Source organism: Dreissena polymorpha, chromosome 14 (assembly GCF_020536995.1).
Source record: "Dreissena polymorpha isolate Duluth1 chromosome 14, UMN_Dpol_1.0, whole genome shotgun sequence".
NCBI lineage: Eukaryota > Metazoa > Mollusca > Bivalvia > Myida > Dreissenidae > Dreissena > Dreissena polymorpha.
The window spans coordinates 20,441,434-20,464,880 of record NC_068368.1 but is presented as its reverse complement, the minus strand read 5'-3'; the positions used below and the strand labels follow the sequence as shown (position 1 = coordinate 20,464,880).

Below are 23,447 nucleotides of genomic sequence, written 5' to 3'. Positions count from 1 at the left end.
GGGTTGGGAATGGGGCCCATGCATGGTTGAGATTGACCGTATTGTCATAGGTGAGGTCCAGTATCAATTTGAAGTGAATCGGTGTAGAAATAAAGAAGTAAATGTAAAATAACCTAAAAAAATGAGTGATAATTTCTGACGCAGCCCCACCCAACCCCTATAACTTTTGACCCAGGGGTCAGATCAAAATTCCAAATAGTGCACCGTCGCACATATGCTCATAGCTACCATGTTGTGTAAATTTCAAGGTTCTAGTGCTTTTAGTGTAGGAGGAGATAGTGGCCAGGACGGACGGACAGACGGACGGACAGACGGACGGACGGACGGCGGAGATCACCACAATATCCCCACCTTTTTTTCAAAAAGCGTGGGGGATTAAAAAGCAGAGAGATGAATTAAGGGAGTAAATGCAGTGATTGTCGAATATGGTTATCAAATGATCACTCGATTGTATGAAACAGAGGAAATTGAGTGTTACCTCAGGTTACAAAATTACTGACAACTTTATTACAATACAAACAGGGATTTTTAACACATAAAATAATCTAGCCAGGTCATTTTGCGAAAATAAATGTATCTTTTATCAAAATTTTAAAATTTGAACATGATTTTAAAAATAAGTTGTAAAATACAAACATCATTACAAAACTAGCAAAATTGTGTATTTAAAATTTAATTCATTAAAAATTTTCATTGCTTTTATTTATCAAATCCCAATTGTATTTTTCTTCCCAAAATATTGAAGATTTTTTGGAATGGTAAAGTACCATATTGGAATAATATATACTGTTTTCTATTGGGAATGGGGTGGTATACCGGCCCTAAATTATAGGGAAAAAACACTGCTCATACTCTATCTTGTTAGTGTGAAAAGAAACAACAATCTTCTCTCAAACAAATGTCCTCACTGTTGGGAGCCTTCATTAGATTCCACCCCATAGACACCAAGTGCTGGTTCTAGTCCCAGGAAACGGACTCGAGAGCGTTTCAAAAAAGCCTTAGGCTTTCTATGCAATCGAGCTTAAATAAATAGGTTAAAACAAAATGTCCTACTTGTGCAGTTTCTCAATGGCATCTTTTGTGACACTGCCCACTTCTCTCAGCCTGGCGTCCGTCATACGACCTCCATACAGCTGCATGGCCTGAGGGTTGGCTGCAACAGTACAGACGATATCATACAAAACCTAGCCCTGTTGTTGACCTAACTATTTGACATAGATTGATCCAGTTAAAATGACAATTATTTCATTGGTTTTTCGAAAATATCCCCCCCCAAAAAAATCAATATCATACAATAATAACATTGATTTTGGAGGATTTTAAAAGGCAACTTAGTTTTTTGAGCATGGGCCCAGAGGTTTCATTGTGTTTTAAAGCTGGTTATGTATTGACACAAGTAGGAGCCGGGTGTCTCATACCTGCATACATCTGCTGGAGCACATGTTGTGGTATCTGTGTGACGTGGGGTAGCAGGGTGGTCTGACGTAGGTGTTCCGGGTTGTGTGGGACGTGAGATCCGGGCTGAGCTGGCGCTACGGTCCCACCGGGTAGACCCGGATCACCTGGGGCTGTTTGGGAACAGTCTGTGACGACTGGTGTGGGTTGGGTGCTGGAAGCAGAATAGCAAAATAAATATTAAGTCTGAAAATGTGTTGTCTTTTTCTTTTTCACAATTCAGTTCTGGTGTAAAGCAACAAATGCTATGTCTGAAAGGAAAACACAAAATTTATAAATCCAACGTGATATGACTTACTTATTTTTTTTTTGTTTTGTAGAAACAAACAACTGCAAAGTATTTTTATAAAAAATGTGTAATCTTAAGGGAAAAATATTGAATAATGATAGATGAACAAACCTCCTTAACTTAATTCAAGCCATCAACTGGTTTAAGAATGTTTGGAATAAGAATATCCTTTTATCTCAAAACAAACTACATTAAAAGATAGTGGTCATACCTGAACTGACTGAACCTTCACTATTCGCTGAGGCAACGTTCTGACTGTTTAGCTGAGCGACCTTGACCTTCAGCTTGTGATCAAGGTCAGCTAGAGTGGTTGCCATAGTTTCCACTGTTGACATCAGCCTCTCACCCTTGTCCGGAAGCTGGGACATCTTTACTGTTGCTACCAAGGCCTGCAAACAGCAAGAAAACTTGTTGACAAAGTTTTGTTTGCTCTTCATAACAAAAGTACGTGCAAGGAAAAATATCATCTAAGAGAAATTAAGTAAAATTAAAATTACTTTAGCAAAAGTTCTAGCATCAGACAAGTTATAGTGTTGTCATTCAAATTGTGGACAATTCTGTTTTCTAATTTTTTTTAGGGGAGGGGGTAACAATCATTTTTTGTCTGACTGTACCTTTTGCTTTTCAAGCTTCTTTGCCAGCTCATTGCGTGCCTGGATATCAGCCTGGAGAGACTGGTGCATCAGGGATGTTGCAGGTTTGAAACCAGCCTGCTGAGCTGGCCCAGTAGACTGGGTCCTTGCCTGTGTCCACTGTTTACCCTGTCCAAGCTTTTCCTGATGTGAACCAGTCTCAAACTGACCAGCCTGCTTGCTTAATGCTTCAAACGATTTCATTGGCTGATTTGCATTATTATTCAGTGGCATTGCAGATTTGATTGGCTTAGATGATTCTGATACATTTTCATTAGGCTTTATAGCCTGATCTGAAGTCTCTTTGGTAGCTTCTATGGGATTCTTAAAGGACTTCTCCTGACTGGTGCTTTTTATAACAGGTGCAGGTATGTTTTCATCTTCTGTCAAATCAATAACCAGTGGCTTCTGAGAATGAACAACTTTCTCTTTCCTTTCTTTTGGTAACTTTACTACTTCAAGAGACAAGCTTTTACCTGTCTTTTGCTGTATATACTCTGCTAATGGCTGTGATTCAACATTAGGATCTTTTCTGGTACTGTTGTCGTTGACATCATTTTTATTTTTCTGCAGAGCGCTCTCTGACTTTTCTGACCTACTCAACACTGGGTTACTTTTACCAACAGAGGCAGCATCGCATTTAGAAGCACTTGATGACTTGCTTAATTTCAGCTTATTAACTTTAGGCTCACGACCATTACCATTGCTCGTTACAGACAGTTTATCTTGTTTATTGGTCTCAAGTTGTTGCTGGGTATTGTCTCTGTTAGGGGCCAGTATGTTCCCAGTTCTGTCATCTAGATAACTCTCCTTCAGCTGATCAATACTCATGTTACCAAGATCAGTGCTGATATCTACAACGTCATGGCTCACTGTTCTCACGTCTTGCCCTAAACATACATTCAGATATGACTTTCTCAAATCTTGTATTCAACAATTTTTATTGAACTTTATCATACATCTATATTTAATAGGCTGGAAAAAACTGGATAGTGAATGGGATCAATGATGTCATAAAGGCATGACAGGACTTTTTTTCCTTCTTTGGGACCCGCCGAAAAACGGCCCTTTCCCCTTGCATTTTTTTTTACTATCAGCAGGTAAATTTTCCCCCAGACTACTTTTTTTTCCCCTAAAAAAAAATTTTTTTTTTTTTTTTTTTTTTAAACTTTAAATACATAAGTTACCCTAATCCAGTGTAGAAAATATAATATATTGCATAATTAAATTATCTGTTGCCTTGAATTTGTTTTAAAAACAGCAAAATATGTTAAATTGATTATTTAAGACTTTCCTTATTTTCCCCCAAAGACGTTTGGCGTTTCGCGTGATTTTTTTCCCCATAATCCGGCATTTCGCACAATTTTTTTCCCTCAAAAAAGGCCAGGCCCTTTCCCCAAAATCAGATAAAAACCCCTGCATGAACATTCTGTTTGTTATGGCACTTACCATATACAGCAAGTTCCAATGACTTTACTCTTGTTTGATTGTGATTTGTACACCTCCAATTACATCAATATTAATTGGTTATGTTTCATTTTATTTAATTTAACATTACAATAATCATTAATAACCCTTTTTTATAATTATTTTCTCATATTTTCACAACAATTGTTAAATATCTAACAAAAAATCACTTGTCCTGAAAGAAGACCACGACCAACCCAAATATTCACTCCTCATTGCGAGTGGAATTGTTCGTACACAGGTCATGATGACATGCAAATATTCATATTATTTAATAATTCTCAAAGCCCAATGAACAGCACCTTATTTGAAATAACATCTGGGCGTGTTATATTGCTACAAATTATAAGGCCACACAAAAAAGGTTTTAAAGGCACTCTGATTATTTCTAATCAAAGTCTATGTCTTAAGTATAGTTCTTAACCCTTTATCCCCACTTGGTTCAAGTATAAAACAAAACAAACTAATTCATTTAAAAACTTTAGATTTGAGGAATTTGTTTACAATAATAAATGTCTTTGATTTTATTGTGAAAATTGGGCTTATTGCCTTTATGGTCTGTGAGACCAATCTAATTTTACCGTCACATTGTGTGCAAGTTTTGCCACGGAGTTTTGCCTGCCATCCCCAGTCTCCTCAGCACAGCGCTCCAGCACTTCGTCTCTCTCTCGCCCCAGTTCAGACGTCCCAGTCTTTGCCTGGGGACTCGTCTGCACACGCTTTCTGTACTCTTGCAAAGAGATTTTCTGCTTCTGTGAGGATCCGTCTGGGCATAATTTCGATGACATGTCGGTCTGCTTACCAGACTCCCTGTAGTTCAGGTCCTTAAGAGGTCTCGGTTCTAGGCTCTGTTGATCAGATAAACAAAGAAAATCTCAAATCTGTTAACATAATTATTTCATAAATTATTACCCCCGGTAGGTGTACTGGCTGCCCAGTACTGGGTTCTGCTTAACAGTTTTATAATATTAACAAATTCTGTTATAATTATGGCAACATCATATGATTACTTTTAACAAGCATAAGAAACAGAACTAAACTGATTGTGTAAATATTTTCTACAATCATAGTTACAAAATGTTAAAGTTATTTTATGCTGATGAGCAAGATGAGAATATAATTTGACAGTTCTTCTTTTCCCTTTTTTAATGAAATCATATAATTAAAACAAAAGCTCCCTTTAACAATTAGCAAATACTACCACACAAATGTCAAGCACTTACCCTTACAAAGCCTTCTTGTGATTTAGAATTCATGTCAACTTATGATACCCACTCAGGCCACTCAATCAATCTGGAAATAATGATCATAAAACTCATTTTTTTAAAGTATAATTTGGAGTTTGGTATATCAAACACGTAGGTACAGATGATGACAATATCAAAATACTACACTGGTAGGTGTGTAAAGTGGTTTTCAGTTAACAGATACATGTACATGTACTCTGTCTAAGTTGTAAACTATATTAAAATAAATCACATAGAACCATTTATTAAGGTGCAAAGATAATCACATACTAAACATTGTAACAACATATAAAAGTCAATGTTTTTTTTTTTAATCGGGTCTGGTATTCGGCTTCATTCCCAATTGAAACAAGAGATGTGTTGTCAATAACACAATGTCCCCTACTGCGCCGCTTTGATTTATTTATATTTTTTTATCATTTGTCAGGTACAGATAATCCCTTGGATTTGTTTTTTTGACCTTTGACCTTGAAGGATGACCTTGACCTTTCACCACTCAAAATGTGCAGCTCCATGAGATACACATGTATGCCAAATATCAAGTTGCTATCTGAAGCGACATAGAAGTTATGAGCATTTTTCCCAACCTAAACGCAAAGTGTGACAGATAGACAGACAGTTCGATCACTATACATGCCCTCCTTCGGGGGCATAAAAAGTATATATTTCCAAATGGGATCTAAAAATTCCCAATAGTTTTTTTTTTCAAAAAAATACAAATAAAACAAGAGCTGTCTCCATCAGAAGACATATGCCCCCAAAAACGCTTTTTAAAACCTAAACACAGATTTCGAAACCTAAATGCGGAACCTAAGTTCAAGGTCAAGGTCAAAGGGGTCAAATTTATGTGCCTATGGAAAGGCCTTGTCCATATACACATGCATACCAAATATGAAGGATACATCTGAAGCGACATAGAAGTTATGAGCATGTTTCGAGCGGAAACGCAATTTTTTATGATTCAAGGGCCGTAACTCAGAAGTGCCTGGGTAAATTTGGCTGATTATTGAACTTAACCTAGATTTTATTGCCTTACAAATCTTTATAAAGTTTGGTGAAGATCCGATGACAATTGGTAGAGTTATTGAGCGGAAACGAGAAAAAAACCCTTTTTTTATGATTCAAGGGCCGTAACTAAGGAGTGTTTGGGTCAATTTGGCCGATTATCGAACTTGACCTAGATCTTATGACCTTACACATTATCATGAAGTATGGTAAAGATACTATGACATTTGCTTGAGTAATTGATCGGAAACGAGAAAAAACACAATTTTTCGATGATTCAAGGGTCGTAACTGAGGAGTGTCTGGGTCAATTTGGCCAATTATCAAACTTGACCTAGATGTTATTGCCTTACACATTGTTATGAAGTTTGGTAAAGATCTGATGACAATTCCTCGAGCTATTGAGCGGAAACGAGAAAAAAAAATTTTTACGATGAATCAAGGGCCATTACTCAAAAGTGTGTTGGTCAATTTGGCCGATTATCAAATTTGACCTATATGTTATTGCCTTACACATTTTGATGAAGTTTGGTGAAGATCTGATGACAATTGCTCCAGTTATTGAGCGGAAACGAGAAAACCCCCAATTTTACGATGATTCAAGGGCCGTAACTCAGGAGTGTCTGGGTCAATTTGGTCGATTATCAAACTTGACCCAGATGTTATTGCCTTACACATTTTCATGAAGTTTGGTGGGTCAGAGGCATGTGTAATCGTTCAAGGCGATGTGCTCACATTGAGCTCTGTTTTTATTCAACCAATCATCAATTAACTCTTAATTTAGATTGATGCAAAATGTATAAGTTATTTTCTGAAAATCAGTCAGAAAAGAAAGTAAATTTATGTGAAACATCAAATTGTGTTGGTAAGCGCTCTTTGTTTGATATACAAAACTGGAGTTTTTACAGGTTTCTAAGCCTCAGGTGGTATAATGCACAGAATAACAAGTAATAGTATCTTTGGAATTATTTTGGGCATGAAATACAAAAGCAGTCTGCTTTTAATTCACTATGATGCATCTACATGTATCGATAGCAGTTAGCGACCCCTATCATGGTGTGAATGCCAGATAAAATCAATTATTTGCAGATACATGAAGATCACTGATAAGATCGAAATGTCTGGCATGTATGCACAAGAGTAGTAAAACAAAGACATATTTTTAAGATATGTAGCTTTTGTCCAAGTAAGGACTCAAGCCTCGCAACTTAATTACTTATGTTTTAATATCGCTCTATGGTCATTGTCGGCTTTGGTACTACTTACATGTACCCCCGGTACTCTGAAGTATACTTACATGTACCCCGGGTAGGGTAAATATACTTAAACATACCCAGGCTATATTAGACTGTACCCGAGTTGTTTTCCTGCCCAAAATCTGATGTCTTAATAAATGCAACCGATACTGGTAAACGATATTGGTTGCTTAAAGAAACTTCTCTTAAAAAAAAAACACTACATCACCATGCTTTTTGAGCATGAGTTTCTATGATATAGAGGCCATTTAACAGACAAGAGTTCCGCGGTCGGAGATGACCGCATTGAAGCCGGATTTTTTATTTAAATGACAGGAAAGTACCTTTCGTGTTTTTGTCAATGCAATACTTAAATTACTGAAATATTGTTCAAAGGTCAAAATGAAATGTAAGTACTTTTCAAGGCATGAGCAAACCTTGTGTTATGTTTTGAATGCATGCATATACATGAACAACAATAACATTTAAGGTCACAAATATGAACTTGAATTGACAATTAGGAAAGTTTGATCTCAATTTTTTTATTAGCAAATTAGTAAGATATTGTTTGAAGTTTCCATCAATTTCATTATCAAATGTAAGAAAATAAACTTAGATGAAATAATACTATTTATTGTTTTGCTTTCACATACCTACACAGAAATCCAGACAGCCTTATGATCACTCCAAGCATACCAAAGTTATAACAATTTAACATTTTAACATTTAAGGTCACAGTGACCTTGACCTTCAAATGAATGACATTGAAATGACCAGTGGTCATCTTCTAGTACTGGCCAATCTTTATTTCAAGTTTGAAGACTCTAGGTACAAGCATACCAAAGTTATAACATGAAATAAGAACTTTAACATTTTTACATTCAAGGTCACAGTGACCTTGACCTTCAAATGAATGACCTTGAAATGTCCAGTGGTTACTTACTAGTTCTGGCCAACCTTCATGTCAAGTTTCAAGACTCTAGGTCCAAGCATACCAAAGTTATACCAACTTTAACATTTTTACATTCAAGGTCACAGTGACCTTGACCTTCAAATGAATGACCTTGAAATGTCCAGTGGTTACTTACTAGTTCTGGCCAACCTTCATGTCAAGTTTCAAGACTCTAGGTCCAAGCATACCAAAGTTATAACAACTTTAACATTTTTATATTGAAGGTCACAGTGACCTTCACCTTCAAATGAATGACCTTGAAATGACCAGTGGTCATCTGTTAATCCTGGCCAACCTTCATGTCAAGTTTCAAGACTCTAGGTCCAAGCATACCAAAGTTATACCATGAAATAAGAACTTTAACATTTTTACATTCAAGGTCACAGTGACCTTGACCTTCAAATGAATGACCTTGAAATGACCAGTGGTTACTAACTAGTTATGGCCAACCTTCATGTCAAGTTTCAAGACTCTAGGTCCAAGCATACCAAAGTTATAAGAACTTTAACATTTTTATATTGAAGGTCACAGTGACCTTGACCTTCAAATGAATGACCTTGAAATGACCAGTGGTCATCTGTTAATCCTGGCCAACCTTCATGTCAAGTTTGAAGACTCTAGGTCCAAGCATACCAAAGTTATACCATGAAATAAGAACTTTAACATTTTCGAGCACGCCGCCACCCCGCCCCCGCCCCCCGCCCGCCCGACAACATCAATCTATAAGCCGAGATTTTTTCGAAAAAAATCCGGCTAATAATAGACACTAATGTTAACAAAATTAATTTAACAAAAATAGCTGACAACGACCAATTTAGCGTTCAAATTCCCGGGTACGTTTAAGTATATTTACCGTACCCGGGGTACATGTAAGCAGGGATCATATTTTTGTCGGTTTTGTCGGTCCTAGACTGATTGAGGTCATGAAAGACCGATTGAAAATCACAAACAGTCGGTCTGATTCTGTTTGCTAAAATTCCCATGTCATGAAATCGATTACACAGTGCACACCCTAAAAACATTCTTATCACGATTAGGTGTGATAAACCATTAGCTGCAGTCTCTAAACCGGTCAGGACCAGACTATTGCGCGTCAGCCGACTAGTATCAGAGTATGGCCCCAAGCAGCGAAGATTCGCGCGGCTGTGTATTAGTCACGCGTGAATAACCCCCTGTCAATATCAATCAATAATTTCCCTGGCTTATAGCACAATCGGTCCGTAAGGTGTACTCGTCCAGGATAAAATCGTTGACAGTTACTTCGGAGGTACAAACCTGGATGTTATCCTCGTGGAAATTGTGCATTTCATGCATGATACAGTAAACTGTCATATAAACAAAGAAGAAAATCGGATATTCTGCAATAATAGTGGGCTGACCTTATACACTGAAAGCACGCGCTGTAATTAAACAAAATATGCAGATACATTTTCCACCAGCGTAATAATTTGGCAATAAATAAATAAAAGTCGCGGATCTGATTGACAGAACAGCCAAAAGTTATTTTTATGGGCGGAACTTCACATAAAATAGTACACAAGAAAAATAATATACATTGTATAAATCTTCAGTAAAAATTGTGTTATAATCGAAATAATTTGTGTTCTTTATTGTTTGTTGTTGAATAACCCACGACCGAAAGTTTAGATGCATGGTTTCAAATCATATAATCCCTACGCATCTTAACTATCGGCCGTGGGTTATTCGACTACAAACTATAACGTACATGAATTATTTCTTAACTATTTGGTTTTGTTATTGTCAGTAACAAACAGGGTTGGCACCAATCAACCGCCCCCGGTGGTTTTTACCGGTTAAAACCGCCCCGGTCAATACTCCCAAAGTGGTCATTACTGGTCGATTGAACTTCACCCCCAATTTTAATTTATATTCCATGCCTAATTAAACAATATTGATAATAAATTAAACAGACATGTTGCCAATAATGTCTTAAGCAATTAATACCCACTATTTTATACCTGTTCATGCAATTTGTAGGCCAATCTCTCAAAATTTTGCAAATAAGTCAAAGTTGGCCAATTGGATTTTTCTGGTTGATTGAACTTTTTTTCAATTCTAATGAATTCTGATGCTCAGATAATTCTGTGCTTGATTCAACAAGAACCTGTCAATTACTGTGTATGAGTTGTTCCTCATACCCCACTGTCCCCACAGTCTTCTAACAGTCTTCTCACCTATACAGGTTGGGGCACCCAAAACTGATAATAGGGCCTTAAATGGCACCTTTTTTGACACAATCCTTAATTGTCATGTATTCTTGCATTGATTTCTTTAAATACTTTTAAACAAAATAGTGAAAAAAACTTTATTTTTTATTGATATAAGAATATAAAAACATAATAAGAAAAAATTATAAAAGAAAAAAAATAATTGAAAGAAGAGTAGACCCACAATTGGAACACATTATTTGTTGGCAAAATCAAGAACTTTGATTGTTTATTCATGTGAATACCAATTGAACTTTTTAATATGAAAGGGATAAAAACCATCTTCATACAGAAAGGAAACACGTTAGAAGTAACTATTAAATTAATAGCAAGTACAATGTAATCTTCTTTTGTGTGAGTGATATGAAATAGCCTAAGGGCAGATTTGCTTAACCTTTTCCCACTTAGATGCAAAGTGATAATGGCTATGTGCAAACAGCACAAAACCAGAACAGCCTGCAAGTAACTTGCAGTCTTTCAGGTTCTACGCTGTTTGCTGCTCATCAGTATCTTATGGTTGGATATGAAGCCTGTAAAGCTTGAATCTAGTGCAGGGCCCTCAATCTATTAAATCTGCAGCCGAAATTTGGCGGCAGTCCCCCACCTGAAAAGTATACTTTTTTCCCCTTTTTGGGGAAAAAATTCCCCCTTAAAATTTTTTTTTTTTTTTTTTAATAGAAATATGTGTCTCATGATTATTCTATCTCAATTCTATTTCAATTTAATCTTTGCAAACATACTAAATTATGAAAAATGCAATGAATATACAGGGTTGTCATTATGATTGGAAACAAAGGATTATTTTGGAAAAGTAACCGATTCGGCCGGGGCTCAAGGGGGCCGCCTTGGTCCCCTTGTAGGTGCATGGCAATGCCCTGGTAGGGGTGTCAGGGGGGCAAAGCCCCCTGACCGAAAACGAATTTTAGACATTTTAGGGACAAAATACTGCTATTCTCAGAGCATAAAAATTAAAATGAGGTCTAAAAAGAATAGAAAATTTTAAGATTTTCACATGTTTAGTAAACTGTACTATGTAAAAACATATTATATTGATAGATTTTTGCATGTTCCAATTCTCTATACCGATTACTCCAGTATAATTACGATTTTTTTTTTTAAACCAAATTACGGCAAATATTGACGATGAATGTCGTCTGCCATTTAACGCAAGTGCATATACAAATTGAATTGTGGGATAGGGGACTTCCCATTTAACATGCGTGAATCACGTGACGCGATTTGAAAGCATTGTAAACCGTTTATATTTAGTAATTACGACAAATCAACGACTCAATCTTAACTGTTACATGTACCTCCTTTCAGAAAAGTTTGCGAAAGTGAAAGTGAAATTCTGAGAATAAAAACGCATCTTTCTTTAAATTTTACTTTTTATTTTAAAGTACTTTTCCTATATGTATGCATAGTTTGGCAATCTCAAAACACGTTATTTACCTACTTATTACATAATGTGCTATGCCCATTTGTATAACAAAATGCACTATTTAATTGAAGTTTTTTCCAAATGCGTATAATTTAATGTGTTATCCGAAATCATTTCCAGATTTCATTATTCACGGAAAATTAAGTAAATTCTAGCAACAGAGACACATTTCTCGTGTTTTTCATGCACAGATGAAAATCATGCCAAAATTAGACTTCATGTATAACATCACGTCATTCTTCCTTGGGAAAAGCGTGGACTTAAATATTTAGATGCTGAATAACAACTTCGTAACGCAGAGGTCGCTAATATCTTTTGTTTGGTAGAAAATCGAAGAGCATTTTTTTAATATGTGGAAACCTTTTCTCTAACTAAAAAAATTAGTTAATTACGCTCGACAGTGCTACATTCATTGAGATACGGTCAGTAATAATCTGTGAAATGTACAGCTATTTGATACAATTTTGTGTGTAATTCGGCTGCCCGAGTGCTGATTGGTTGACATGCTTACCAAGAAGAATTTGATTGACAGCTGGAAAAATCAATATTGGCCACTCGCTGAGAAATTCATTGAACACAGTAGCTCTTAGGCGGAGTTAATGGACTGACTGAATGGGCGTCGCTCTCTACTATACTACGGTTATTTCTCGTCAATTATTGTCGGTTTGCGTGATAAAAACTTCCGATAGCAATTTAAAAGATTCAGGAAAAACAACTGATTTTCTGGCGATTTTAACCGATGAATTCGATCGGCATTCGGTTAATAATGACAACCCTGAATATAGTGCAAACATGTACAAATGTAATAATGAGAGAGTAAGTAAAAATCTCCCCCTAAAAGGGAAACGCCGCGAAAATTCCCCCTCCTAAGGGCTGCGGACCCCTTCCCCAAAGTAGTGTGAGGGCCCTGTAGTGAGAAAGGTCTTAAATTAAATACAACTTTCTTAAGACTACAAATGCTTTAAAATACGTATCTAAGTGGTAACGGGTTAATTGTAAATATCAGAGACATAACACTGCATGCATTTTATTACCAACTAATAGGCCAAATTTATTACCCTAGAATACACAAGAGTTCTGTTTGTCGATCTGCTTATCAAATAGATATATCAATAGATAAGGCCAAAAAAAAAAAATAGTCTTGGTTCAGGGAACCCGACCGACCCTATTTTTTGCCCCCGACCCTAACGATTTTTTTGGTCCATGGAAAAAAATCTGATGGCGAAAATGCTAAAATCTCGTAAAATTTCATTGAAAACAGCCACCAATTAAACCTGGATTGGTTTTCTATATTTTTCTCTTTGTTTCATGAAGTGTTCGCATTTGAACAGTGAACAATAACCGGTCTGCACGTGTATACGAGAGACATCGCTTGACCTTATTGTTATTGAAGTGCGCATGCTAGCTGGCCAATCAACATTGAGCTCGCTTACACATGAAATGACGTTGTTAAATGAAATGTAAAATGGGTGGAGCTATGGAGTAATATTCGGTCATTCATGCGCAGACACTGTGCACTTTGAATACACAGTTAATATTGTCGTCTGCAAACAAAATAGCGGCCGGTCGCAAATGTTGTATTATTAAAGATTAAAAATGAAAAGAAGCGTGACAATATTTTAATTATTCCAAGCTGTCTATTGATCTGAATTTAAAAGTGATAATTAAATAATTAGTTCTATGTCGATGATGTTACAACTTTCTGCCAATTTCCGATCGAAATGAAAAGATGATAATTAATTAATTTGTTTGTTTTACTCGCACACTATGCTAACTGACAGCAGCGTATTTTAATCAAATAAAAATGTGAAAAACACGCGCGGTTTAATTTTAATTAACATTTCAAATTTTTTAACACATAGGAAGAGTCATTCATCTACACTAATATAAAATGGAAGTAACCACTTTGTCTCTAAAGTCGCCAACATGGCGTCTTTAACCTTAAAGCGTTGTTGGACCGAAAAAGAGTCATAACAAAAAAAATTATTAAAACACAAAACCACTAGAACATTCAAAGAGTCATGGAAACTTGACAACAATTGGCTTCGCTTTGATAATGAATCAAAATCAATGTACTGTGACGCCCTTAGCCTGTACAAACCAATTAGCAACATTCAAATTTATGTACACTGCTCACTTCCTGTGCGATGCGCTCAAACCCATTGCCATTTTATCAAAAAATGTACCAGAAGAAAGACTTGTGCTATTCTGAGGTTACCCTCCTTTTGACAGCCACTATTCAGACTCTTGAGCACCTGTCGGAGACTAGGTCAGGTCTCATGATGAAAAAAATTCTGAAGGTCACACCCCAAACACGAGAGACTCATAAAGATGGCTTGTTCACTTTTGAATATGAAGGTCACACTATCACAGACAGACAAAGAAAAAATGGTTGGCTAAAAGAAATTTTGGGCCAGCGCTAGCCTGAAGAAGTGCATAAAGAGCTAGGAATATTGAATAATATACAACGACTAAATACCACATGTGCAATATTAATCATTTGGTCAGTGTTTAAAACAATCATGGGTGCATTAACTGACCCTTTTTCACCCTGAAATCAGTCGACTGGTAAAAAAAAAAAAAAAAAAAAAAAAAAAAAACCTACCTACCCTCCTACATTTTTCTGGCCATGTTCCCTGAACCAAGACTATTTTTTTTTTGGCCTAAGTGAAATGCTATGGTACATGTACCTACAATAGTAATAATACTTAAGGTACAGATGTGATACACTGAGATACAGATATTGCCTTAGTCCTTATGTATTTGAGGCTGTTTCCATAAATAATAAAGAAGTAACTTTTTACAGCTTTAAAGATTTTGTTTACAATAAATAACTCAGAAAAAGTTTATCAATTACAGAATAATTATTGATTTAATATAAAATGGCTCCTTTGTAATGTTTAAATGCTACAATTTTCAATCGACCAGTATTGACCCAGTAAAGACCAGTTATGACCAGTATTGACCGGTTTTTAACCGGGTATTGACCGCCGGCCCCGGTCAATACTCAATTGACCGGTCAATATGCCAACCTGGTAACAAACCTACGCACAGACATTTGTTTGGTTCAATGCATGTTTGTAAGCTATTATCGAGTGACAACGATTTAAAATATCTTGTAGATTTACACAGGCTAATAATATTGACAACGATGAAAACAGTCAGATAAAACAGCACACGAAACAACCAATGTCAATGAAATAGCAAATGATAAAACAAAATGAGAAAACTCGTATGTTCCGTTTAAAAATAATGCCTAAGGGAATTTAACTTGTACATTTATTATACCATCTTCATGAATAGCAAAATCAATGGAATATATTTTAGCGTAATTTGTCATGATTTCGGACACTTTTTCCCCATTTAAATCCGGACCGATTGATGTTGCGGAGAAATATGATCCCTGCATGTAAGTATACTTAAGAGTACCCGGGGTACATGTAAGTAGAACCCGAGCCGACAATGACCAATCGAGCTTTAATATCCTAGTGCACGCCTTTTTCTGCCTATCTTACCAAATGCCAAATATGGATGTTTTTTCCCAATTATTTTTTTTCCCCGATTTCAGACCGAAATAATTGAAGCCGAAAAATATGTTTTCCGGTGGATAATCGGGCGCTGTGTTTTTAGCGTGCCAATGGGAATTCCGCGTATAACGTCATTGTAACGAGTGTTCCATAATGCAATTTTGCGATCTTGATACTTCAGACAAAATGACGACCCGCTTGTGTCTATGCATTTCTTAAGACACATTTACAGTCATTTTCTGTCAGAATTAGCTTTTAAATATTGAAGTGCTTGATTATTCAGAAGTATCAGGTATGTATACGAGTGATAACCATGTGTACGCATTAATAATTGTAAATTGGTTGAGAATTGATATCGATGGTCTGAGGTAAATAAATGTGCACTACTAGTTTCACTTCAAGGTACTGTGGTTCGAAAGAATAAATTTGGGTAAAAAATTAAGGAAATTGGATCCAGTATAAAAAATATTGCATAATTGGAAGTACTTTCAAAGTAAAATACGATAAATTGACTCCAAGACACACAAAAACTGAATGTTTTGTGGGGAAATACTACCTCCAGGCAGTCTATGGAATCCAGAATCTAGTTCTTGAATGCTCTGAGCTTTTATGTGTACCTTAATTACTATGTTTTCGGACACTCTAAGTTTTTGTACACCCCTTTTTTTAGCAAAAATAATTATTTTTTGTGACTCTTAATTTTCGGACACACGAGTTTTTGTTCATAATTAATGTCTCTAAGTTTTCGGACAGTATATTTTACAGTGCTATTTTTCCAAATATCAGTCCTGCTTTCCATATCTAATGACACTTCGATCATGGGGTTTTACAACCAGATTAACATCATAAAACATGGGAGGTGCATGCCTGAGGGCAACGGACCATTACATTTGCGTTATTGGGTAAATAACCTGTAAACAGGTATTAAACAATGGTTTCGCCTGATAGCATAAGCGTTATGACAATTACCAGGGGTAGTGCCAATTAACAGTTCAATTATCTACCGCAATGGTACTACCCCTTCTCAGTAAAATAACTGTGACAAATACTATACGCTTCAAAGTGTGATGCACCTTATTGCAAGTTTTACGAACAATGAAAGGTGTTAGACAACAGCTATCGGAAATGAACAAATAAAGTATTCGTAGTTTGCTTTTTTATTGCGTTAATTACATGTTCATACTACAGACATTCCCAAAAGTATTTTAAGTCCACAGGACATCCGGTCCGGTAGTCTTAGATAACTTGCAGGACCGGAATGGGATTAATAGGACCGAAACATCAATGTACAAACATATATATCGTATTCATATATTTTCGAAGTTAAGTGTTATGTCGTTCGGCAACAACTCAGATGCTACATCAATACTAAGTGTTGGTTGTTTTCGTAAGTCGCTAAGTTGTATGGTTACATATTTGTTTTCTTAATTCCAGGGGTGTCAATTGACCCAATTTGAAATTCGGAAAATTAAGCTAGGGTCTGGGACCGCAGGACCCCAACGGGGATTAAGGGCCGAGTCCCTATGGGGGGCACCCCCGTGACCTAGCTTATTGTACTTTTTTTGTAGTTTTTCTAGATGCAATTTCTGTTGACTACAATGTTAAATATTATAAACCATACCATCCGTATCATCGCATGTGTATCGTCATTTATAAAAAATTTATAAAGGACGTCGAAAATAAATTAAAATTGACGAATCATACTGTATCCGAATACGACAGTCCGAAAACATGTATATGTTTTGCACATATAATAAAATGTGCTTTATACATATCGTTTTGAATGTAGAAAATGTAAACGAATAACCAGTAACCTAGCAAATATGTAATCAATATATAATTCGGTTAACATATTGCTTTACAATATGCTACTGCAGTGCTTAACATTGCTATAATTTGATCACTTAAAATTTCAAGATGGCGGACATTAGCAGCATTTCGCAGAATTGTAAGATTTTTTGGAAAGTAGCGAAGAGGTTTCGTCAGTTTACCGTTCATTCTTTGCCAGCCACTAACCAATTAGAAATCGATAATAAAAGACCGGATGAAATTGGTACCAAGCGCAAATTTCCGGAATGCCAAGGAATATTCGTTCTCAAATGATCGCACACTGGAACGTATTCGATAAAATAAATCAACTTTTCTTCTTGAATTATTTCCCGAACATTCGGACCGGCAACATGGCATTTTCAATCGGACCTGTCTTTAAAACGTCGGTCAGGTCCGACACTTTTGCGAATGTCTGTACTAGCGCGTATCGGTACCTCACATGCTCATCATCAAACTCGTTAGTCAAAGTACAACTTTATAGTAACTTTCTGTCAAATAAATTAAGCATTTAAAATTATTTAAAATACAGTGAAAACATATATACCCTGTAATTGTAATTAATACTAAAATGGCATGGTATTTTACAAGCGCGTGATATTACCGATAGTCATTGACACAATTGACGCTATTTTTGGACACTTCCAATTTATGACTCTAAGTTTTGGACACCTGTGACTCAGTGTATTTTGTCAATAATTTATGTATCTAATTTTTTGGACATGAAAGAAAATAATTATTTTTAAGTGTCCGAAAACATAGAGTAATTACAGAACATACGTACAGCTCTTCACGGAGGGTCAATAGCTGGGATTTGGATTATAGCAACTAACCCAGAATCTGACACACCCATTAACATTTCCTGAAGTCAAAGTCAGAATGCCAGTTTGTGTTACCCAGAAGCGGTTTCTGAGCAAGCAAGTGATGAATATTTGCCAATGCCAGATTCAGAGTCACTCTTCTTTGTAGCTTCTTAACATTTCAATACTGTAAATTTGTAATAGTCAGCTTTACTTGTGTGTTTCAAAAACTGGTTGCCTTCAGACATTTTGCAACTTGAATTTTGAATAAAAATATGTTGAATGCAGGTCCTTTGACTATTCAATATTCATAAAAAAAACTTAATGACATATCGAGCTTTGTATTGTATGTGAACTTCAAGCATAACAAGTATGTGGTTTTTTTTTTATCACACACATACTTACATTAGCAGTGGACAATGACTGTTGCATGATAAACATGAGCACCGCATAACGGGTGCCAACGCTCGACTGTGAAAGCTTGTCAGAAAAAAAGGGTATTTATTTTTTTAGAGGTCACAGTGACCTTGACCTTTCACCTTGTGACCCAAAATTGGGTGAGGCGTGTAAAACTCATCAGGTGCATCTACATATGAAAGTTGTAGGTGGAAGCACTTTGATTTACGAGCCAATATTAAGGTTTTAGCACAAAAACTACGGCTAATGGCAAACGACGAGCAGGGCTATGACAATACCTTGGGTTTTCTCCGAAAACAGCAGAGCTAAAAAAGTTAAAAAAACAGTTTAATACTTTCTTTAAGTTAGCATTATTGGGCAATACATATTTATGAAAACATTAGATTTAAAAAGAACAAATCAGAAAAAATCATTTCCAAAATAATGCTTTTGTCGATGAAAATTCTTCCCAATTTGGTAGATTTCGTGACTCGAAAAATCCCAATTTTCCTAGGTCATTTTCCCCAAAATAGACAGAACAAGGGACAAATTGTCACAAAACCAGGTTTTCATTGTGAAAAAAAAATCTGATAAAGGGAGAAAACTCAAACTGAACTTTTGAAATGACCCAAAAAAATTAACCCCCTTTGTAAGTTTTTTTTTTTTTTTTTAATCTATTTTTAGTCGTGGCGACCTTGACATTGGAGATATTGACGTGATTCTTTCGTGGGACACACCGTCCCATGATGGTGAACAAATGTGCCAAATGATTTTAAAATCTCACAATGAATGACATAGTTATGGCCAGGACAAGCTCATTTATGGCCATTTTTGACCTTTGAACTCAAAGTGTGACCTTGACCTTGGAGATATCAACGTAATTATTTCGCGCGACACACCGTCCAATGATGGTGAACAAATGTGCCAAATGATTTTAAAATCTGACGATGAACGACATAGTTATGGCTCGGACAAGCTCATTTATGGCCATTTTTGACCTTTGAACTCAAAGTGTGACCTTGACCTTGGAGATATCGACTAATTATTTCGCGCGACACACCGTCCAATGATGGTGAACAAATGTGCCAAATGATTTTAAAATCTGACAATGAACGACATAGTTATGGCTCGGACAAGCTCATTTATGGCCATTTTTGACCTTTGAACTCAAAGTGTGACCTTGACCTTGGAGATATCGACGTAATTATTTCGCGCGACACACCGTCCAATGATGGTGAACAAATGTGCCAAATGATTTTAAAATCTGACAATGAACGACATAGTTATGGCCCGGACAAGCTTATTCCGCCAGCCAGCCAGCCAGCCCGCCCGCATTCGCCAATCTAATAACCAGTTTTTTCCTTCGGAAAACCTGGTTAAAAAGGCCGGTATGAGACCCCTGGTCTAGCAATAATTCAACGCTCGGATTTATAACCCAAATGGTTGCAGGATAATGTCAGAATGTTGCAATTTACATGAATTTAATGTCCTTTTGAAGTTTATTTATTGCTTTCCTTCATTTGGTCACGAACGACAGTGTTTAGTGAAGCACACTGATCAGCTATGGAGAACTGCGGCTGTGTTTATGAAGGGATTCTAATGTACTCCTAGTTGCAATAATTCAACTCTAAGCTTTATAGCCCAATGGGCTTCTTAGAGTTGCAATGCGCTCTCTTGTCCATGGGTGCAAAATGTTATCAACAATGCAATGGTTAAGAAACACTGAAACTGCCACTACTTATTAAAGTTTACCTATTTAAACCACAAACTCATCCAAATGGTACCATTAAAGCAAGAAATAATTGATTTTTATTGACTTTGGTTTTGTTTTGTACGCTGTTTCTGCCATATTGGAAAATTGACCCAATATTGGTTAGGTCGCAGTACACCAATATTTTGCATGTCGGGTTATGTGCTCCAGCGTATCAAGTCGATAACGATGTGGTATTTGATATGGAATACACTGTTTCAAATTTAAACATAAACATTTCAGCGAGAAAAGTGTGTTGAAACATCGTCGTGTTTTTATAGGGCGCATGCAAAGGATAACATCCGTAGGGTGCCATTCAGGTAAATTTAACATGTTCAAGAAGTTTATTCATTATTTTCCTCAATTTGTCTCGAACGAGGTCTGTATAGTGAAGCGCGCAGATTCCATGCGCAGAACTGCTCCCATGTTTATGAAGGGGTGCATATGGACTGCCAGAGCCGCCATAGCAAAAATTATCAAAGGCTCTGGGAGTCCGCTCATATGGACTACCACTGGTCTATCTATATTCTATTGATTTTAATGGATGTGGGATTTTCCCAGTTTCTCTTTTAATCACACCATGTTGATGTATTTTTTTTGTAATTAGTTAGAGGATAGGCAATATTCAAAGATACATCATATTTGACGTTCAAGAGCTGTATGGCATAATGAGAATGATATCTCTTTAAAACCGTTCAAACGTCATTGTTAAAAGTCATAGACTCTTTATGTCGAGCTTATATTTCCATTGGCCGAGGTCGCGAAAATATATACCGAATCTTAAGGCTGCGCAAATAAATTTCATGTGTCTTCAGTGATCAAATTTAATTTATTTTCATTTATTTGTAAACCACCATAAGAAAGAATCATATTTAACTTTGATTAAAGCGTTTAAGTTTTGCAAACGATACTTACCCGAATTTAATAAACAGTCATTTTGATTTTACGTTCAAAATAGTGCGGTAATTTCATCCTGTTTATATTTTGGTATGGTCACACACCACTAATTGTATAAAGAATTACCACCAGCCTAGTTTTGACTGGTTCCGAGCAAAGCTCTTATCAAATCCCTGCACCATAACATGCCATATGATGATGATCGATTCAATGTCCTTTTACTGTTTGTAAGTGTTATTAGTTCCAGCGTACGCGGCTCTATTATCGTCAGGCTCCTTAAGTCGGCATGTTTTATGTATACGTCATTTCCTTTTTCAATTGGACATTGAGAGTGTTGGGCGCTTGAAATTTGAAAGGTAAATACATTTACTTATTTCAAAATTTAAAATCATCTTTAAAAATAAAAAATAAATATAGTAATGATTAATGACGACATTAGGCCGCGTACACTAGTGATCAACAAGAAAAAGAAGTTTCTTAATAAGGCTGTATCTCATTTGACTGCAAAACATATCATTCTTTCATTAACATTAGATTCACCCGGGGGGGGGGGGGGGTAACGTCCTATATACGGGTATATAGGGGTGTGCCGATTCTATGGGGGGTGTTTTTCGACTAAAATTATAGATATGGGTATGGTTTTGTGCATCTAAATATAGATATGGGTATTGAAATCAGAAATTTGGTTGTATATCAATGCATATAGATTTGAAAGTATCAGTATCAAAATGGGTATGATAAATGTCATTCTTGTATATAAATGGGTATCAAAAAGTAAATTTCAGTAGCGGGAAAGATATATAGCAAATTCAATAAGTATACTGACTTTTTTTTACTGTTTTGATATAAAAGAGATTAAAATTCTAGTATGAAATGAGTCCACTTTATCAAATTCTAGTGTTTAAATGGGTCCAGTTTATCAAACTTCTTGTATTGAAATGGGTCCACTTTATCAATGGTGTCGTATACAAATGTGTATGCTTTTTCAAAGATCTTGTATCAAAATGGGTCTACTTTATCAGAGTTCCGGTATAAAATGGGTCACATTTCGGAAGTCTCAGCGGGACACCCATACCCTAAAATTTGGGAAGTTACCCCCCCCCCCGGGAGATTCACCCAATCATACAGATGTATCAATCCAAATATTTTTAATTTGAGAAATGTTTTATAAAAAAAATCATATTTATAATATGTATAGAAAATATAACAAGGATATTGTGTTTTGCTTCACGACACGTGACCCTTGCAATACATGTTTTGCAAAGACCACAAATTATGGAAAAATAATCTTGAGCACGGAGCGTATATTGACAGAAGTTGAATCGAGTATTTGACACTCACTGTAGTAATTCAATTTCATGCAAAAACTAATCACCCGATTTTATTGGTGTATACGTTATCGTGTTGCTTATTTATTCCTCTTTCAAAAAATATAATTTTTAGTATATTTCCGTTGTTATTAATGGATTTATAGCGAGTTAAACACGAGGAATAAACATTTTATGTTTTACCCCCGCGCGTTTAACCTTGTCGATACTTTGTCACGTTACCAGTAGCTATCGATTAGCGTACATCGAGGCGCCGAGGTTATACATTTTGATGTACCCACTAACGTCTTTTTTCTAATTTTACTTTTATTTCTCGGCCGATTTTGACAAATTATATATCATTAGAAAGCCTACGTTTCGTAGTCTTTTATATATAAATATATATCAAGTTTTTTCTTCTAATTTGGGCAGCCCGGCGAGTTATAACTTTAACTTTTGCAAATATCATACCGCTTTAGAATCTATATTTACGGTAAACATGGTCGTACTTTATACAGATTTGTAGCGTTTATATTTGGAGTTCAGTTTTTAAAACTACATCTTGCTTAGGAGAATGGAATTCTATATACGATAGAAAAAAATGGTTTAAAAATGAAATTAAGTTAGGAATGAAGACGGAAGAAAGTATTGCGCGGTCTTACGCACAGAACTGATGCTACGGTCTTGGCGCTTATGCATTTGTTTAGATACCGGCCATTTAATTTCATTTGACATAATTATTATATTTTTTATGGAATAAATTGAAATATTTTCTTCTAAAAACATATCAATTAAGCTTATTATTATTAAAGCTTAATAAATTAACGATTACAGCTCTTGTTTATTACACAGACAGGATGTTAATTTTATTACGAGCCAGAGTATTTTTCGGCTTTGCATACTTCAAATAAAATATTAAGCTTCATTACTAATTAGCTTTATTGATAGTTTTCGTGAACAAAATATTTCAATATAATCCATGAAAAATATAAT

At 35.9% G+C, this 23,447-nt stretch overlaps 2 protein-coding genes across 2 annotated transcripts; both read right to left on the bottom strand.

The window, feature by feature from the left end:
- Positions 1–1,532: 1,532 nt before the first annotated feature.
- On the bottom strand, positions 1,533–3,268 carry LOC127857215 (uncharacterized). The gene is made up of 3 exons (XM_052393629.1): positions 2,359–3,268; positions 1,956–2,133; positions 1,533–1,609 (listed from the first exon to the last, which is right to left on the bottom strand). The coding sequence occupies exons 1-3, from the start codon at positions 3,205–3,207 to the stop codon at positions 1,533–1,535; spliced, it is 1,104 nt and encodes a 367-aa protein (XP_052249589.1). The 5' UTR covers positions 3,208–3,268.
- Positions 3,269–4,394: 1,126 nt separating this feature from the next.
- LOC127857213 (uncharacterized) lies at positions 4,395–21,249 on the bottom strand. Its single transcript, XM_052393628.1, has 3 exons — positions 21,166–21,249; positions 5,067–5,136; positions 4,395–4,691 (listed from the first exon to the last, which is right to left on the bottom strand). The coding sequence occupies exons 2-3, from the start codon at positions 5,097–5,099 to the stop codon at positions 4,395–4,397; spliced, it is 330 nt and encodes a 109-aa protein (XP_052249588.1). The 5' UTR covers positions 5,100–5,136; positions 21,166–21,249.
- Positions 21,250–23,447: the final 2,198 nt, after the last annotated feature.

Coding starts and splice junctions, on each gene's coding strand:
- LOC127857215 (XM_052393629.1), bottom strand. CDS start 3,207: ATGAGTATTGATCAGCTGAAGGAGAGTTATCTAGATGACAGAACTGGG. Junction 2,134..2,358: donor AGAAGCTTGAAAAGCAAAAG/GTACAGTCAGAC, acceptor TGCTGTTTGCAG/GCCTTGGTAGCAACAGTAAA. Junction 1,610..1,955: donor TGAAGGTTCAGTCAGTTCAG/GTATGACCACTA, acceptor TTCTGCTTCCAG/CACCCAACCCACACCAGTCG.
- LOC127857213 (XM_052393628.1), bottom strand. CDS start 5,099: ATGAATTCTAAATCACAAGAAGGCTTTGTAAGG. Junction 4,692..5,066: donor CACAAGAAGGCTTTGTAAGG/GTAAGTGCTTGA, acceptor TCTGATCAACAG/AGCCTAGAACCGAGACCTCT.